We start from the raw sequence: 2,425 nt of genomic DNA, 5'->3' as shown, positions 1-2,425 counted from the left end.
CAGCAATCGATGCAAGGTTTAATTATAGCTGGTTTTTCTCCCTGGCGGCAGCTCCCTGACCTCTGTTTCCTTTTTCCCCTCCTCGCTCACAATTTTGACCTTCGGTGTTAATTAAACAGCCCCTTTCTCTAGCACAGAGGGAATTAACCCTGCGTGCCCACCCCAGGGCTCCAGCGCCCAGGCAAGGATGAAACCTCAGGGTGATCCAGCCAACAAATTGCTGGTCTGTAGGATTTTGATCCAATTAGACAGAGGATCAAATTAGCTGGTGATTGGATTACGCAGGCAGCATGGGGTCAAACGGGGCAGGGCGAGAGCGCCCCTTTCTCTAGCACAGAGGGAATTAACCCTGCGTGCCCACCCCAGGGCTCCAGCGCCCAGGCAAGGATGAAACCTCAGGGTGATCCAGCCAACAAATTGCTGGTCTGTAGGATTTTGATCCAATTAGACAGAGGATCAAATTAGCTGGTGATTGGATTACGCAGGCAGCATGGGGTCAAACGGGGCAGGGCGAGAGCCTGGCACTTACCGGCATGGTTTGGCTGCCGTGCAGGCTGGTGATGGCAGCCTGCGCCTCGGGGCGGGCGGCTTTTTTACAACCTAAAGGCAGACAGGGGACACGGGAGAGGTTGGATTCAGCTGCTGCAGGAACCAGCACTGCCCGGTCGGCAGCTCTCACCCTCCATGGGTCCCAGCAGCCCACAGGGTGCTCACTTGGCTCCCCAAAGCCCACCTTTGCTAGCTCCATCGGGTCCTCGGAGGATAGTGCACTCCTCGATCTGGCCAAAGGGCTCAAAGAGGCGCCGGACATCATCCTCGCTCTGCTGCTTCCCCAGCATGCCCACAAAGAGCTTCCTGTCTTCTAAAAACAAAACCAAGCCCGTCAGAGAGCCGGATGCCACTCACCGTCCCATCCCCTCACCCCTGGTTTGCAAACAGCACATGGAGGGGAAAGAGCCAGAGCCTGGGGAGGGAGTGATGCTGATCTGGCAGTGAAGATGCAAGGTTTATCACCATCCTACAAAACGCTCAGGGTGGGAAAACCTCTCCTGCAGGGAAATTGCTGAGGGGTGAAGCTGAGAAGAGCCAGCTCCCGCTTCAGGGACAGAAGCTGGGACTTTTCCCAGCTCCCCCGGCACCGATGCGGGATGCAGCTGGGAAACAAAGAGAGCCCGCAAAACAGCAGCGATTGCCTTCGTATGATTGACTCACAGAATAACCCGCAGCCTCCGGCCGTGCCCAGGGGACATAAATAACCCAAACACAAGAGAAGGAAGAGTAAATAATGAGAATTTCATGATTATTACCAGCATCTGTCTTGTGTGGCCGTGCGCTCCCGCCACGCGCTAATGGCATTTGACAAAGAAAATAAGGTGCCCTGTCAAGAGCGTTGCCGGGGAAATAAATAAATAATGGCAGGAGACGATTAATGCTCTGTCCGTTAAGGTACCAGGAAAATTAGTTAAGGGAATAGGGCTCATGTGTTGTCTAGTTAAACATAAACTATCTCCCGGCAAAGGTGGCCAGGGGGAGCGGGCTCGGCAGCCAAGCATTGCCTCCTGGGCGAGGGGGCCAGAGCCAGGCGTCCGAGCTCGCCCATCGATTTTTAATCCTTCACCAATTACGCTCAGTAAGTGAGTAATTTATTTGCCGGGTCCCTCTGGGACGTGCCGGGACCAGCTTGCAGCATGTTTAATAACGTGTTTTGAATAGCGGGATGTCTACCCCAGCTGCCCCGCCGAGAGCAGGCGGCCCCACGCGAGCATCCCGCGTGTCCGAGCATGCCTACGTGCTCAGCACTTGCTCGTGGCACCAGGAACATTGGGGGGTTTTGATCCAATTCCTGCAATTTTGCCCAAATTATCGACTCAGCCCAGAAATGCTGCAGCCCCGTGAGCTGCAAATGTCCACGGAGAATTTGTGGGGGTTTCTGTTCGAGAGGGGCTTGGGCCATGTGCACCTCCTCTCTGCTGGGATCCCCACAGGCAGCTCCGGGCAGGTAATTAGGCTGTTTGATAGCTGAAGGGGCTGTTGGAGAGTGGCTGGGTGGTGGTCTGCCCAGCATGATGTCAGGATGCTCATGGTATGACGTCAGGATGTTCTTGGCATAACGTCAGGATGTTCCCCCCAGCCGACTGGGCACCGAAAGCCAAGTCATATTTGCTCTGCGCTCGGGTTTGGATGCCACCAACAAAGGCAGCTCCTTTTGTGGGTTTCTCTGCAAAGAAACCTCCCCACGGCAGCCCCCACTATGCCACCGTGTCCCCCATCACATCCCAGGTGGCCCTGTGCCCCAGTGCCAGGCAGTCGGGGAAGGGGGGACCTACCTCCTCGGCCCTCGCTGTCGGCCGGCTTCACCTGGATGGGGCGGTTCATCTGCAACACACAAGCAGAAATGGGCGGTCAGTGGTGGTGCTGTGTCCCC

The 2,425-nt window shown here is 56.0% G+C and overlaps 1 protein-coding gene across 1 annotated transcript in view; it reads right to left on the bottom strand.

The window, feature by feature from the left end:
- LOC104166132 (CUGBP Elav-like family member 6) overlaps positions 1-2,376 on the bottom strand; it is a 6,932-nt gene extending 4,556 nt beyond the window's left edge. Inside the window, exons 1-3 of the mRNA XM_009705963.1 lie at positions 2,328-2,376; positions 734-862; positions 530-600 (exon numbers count right to left, since the gene is read on the bottom strand). Of these exons, the coding sequence (XP_009704265.1) occupies positions 530-600; positions 734-862; positions 2,328-2,376 (249 nt within the window). The remainder of the gene's footprint in view (positions 1-529; positions 601-733; positions 863-2,327) is intronic.
- Positions 2,377-2,425: the final 49 nt, after the last annotated feature.

Source organism: Cariama cristata, unplaced genomic scaffold, assembly GCF_000690535.1.
Source record: "Cariama cristata isolate BGI_N322 unplaced genomic scaffold, ASM69053v1 scaffold4068, whole genome shotgun sequence".
Taxonomy (NCBI): Eukaryota; Metazoa; Chordata; class Aves; order Cariamiformes; family Cariamidae; genus Cariama; species Cariama cristata.
This window is presented reverse-complemented; position numbering and strand designations above follow the sequence as displayed.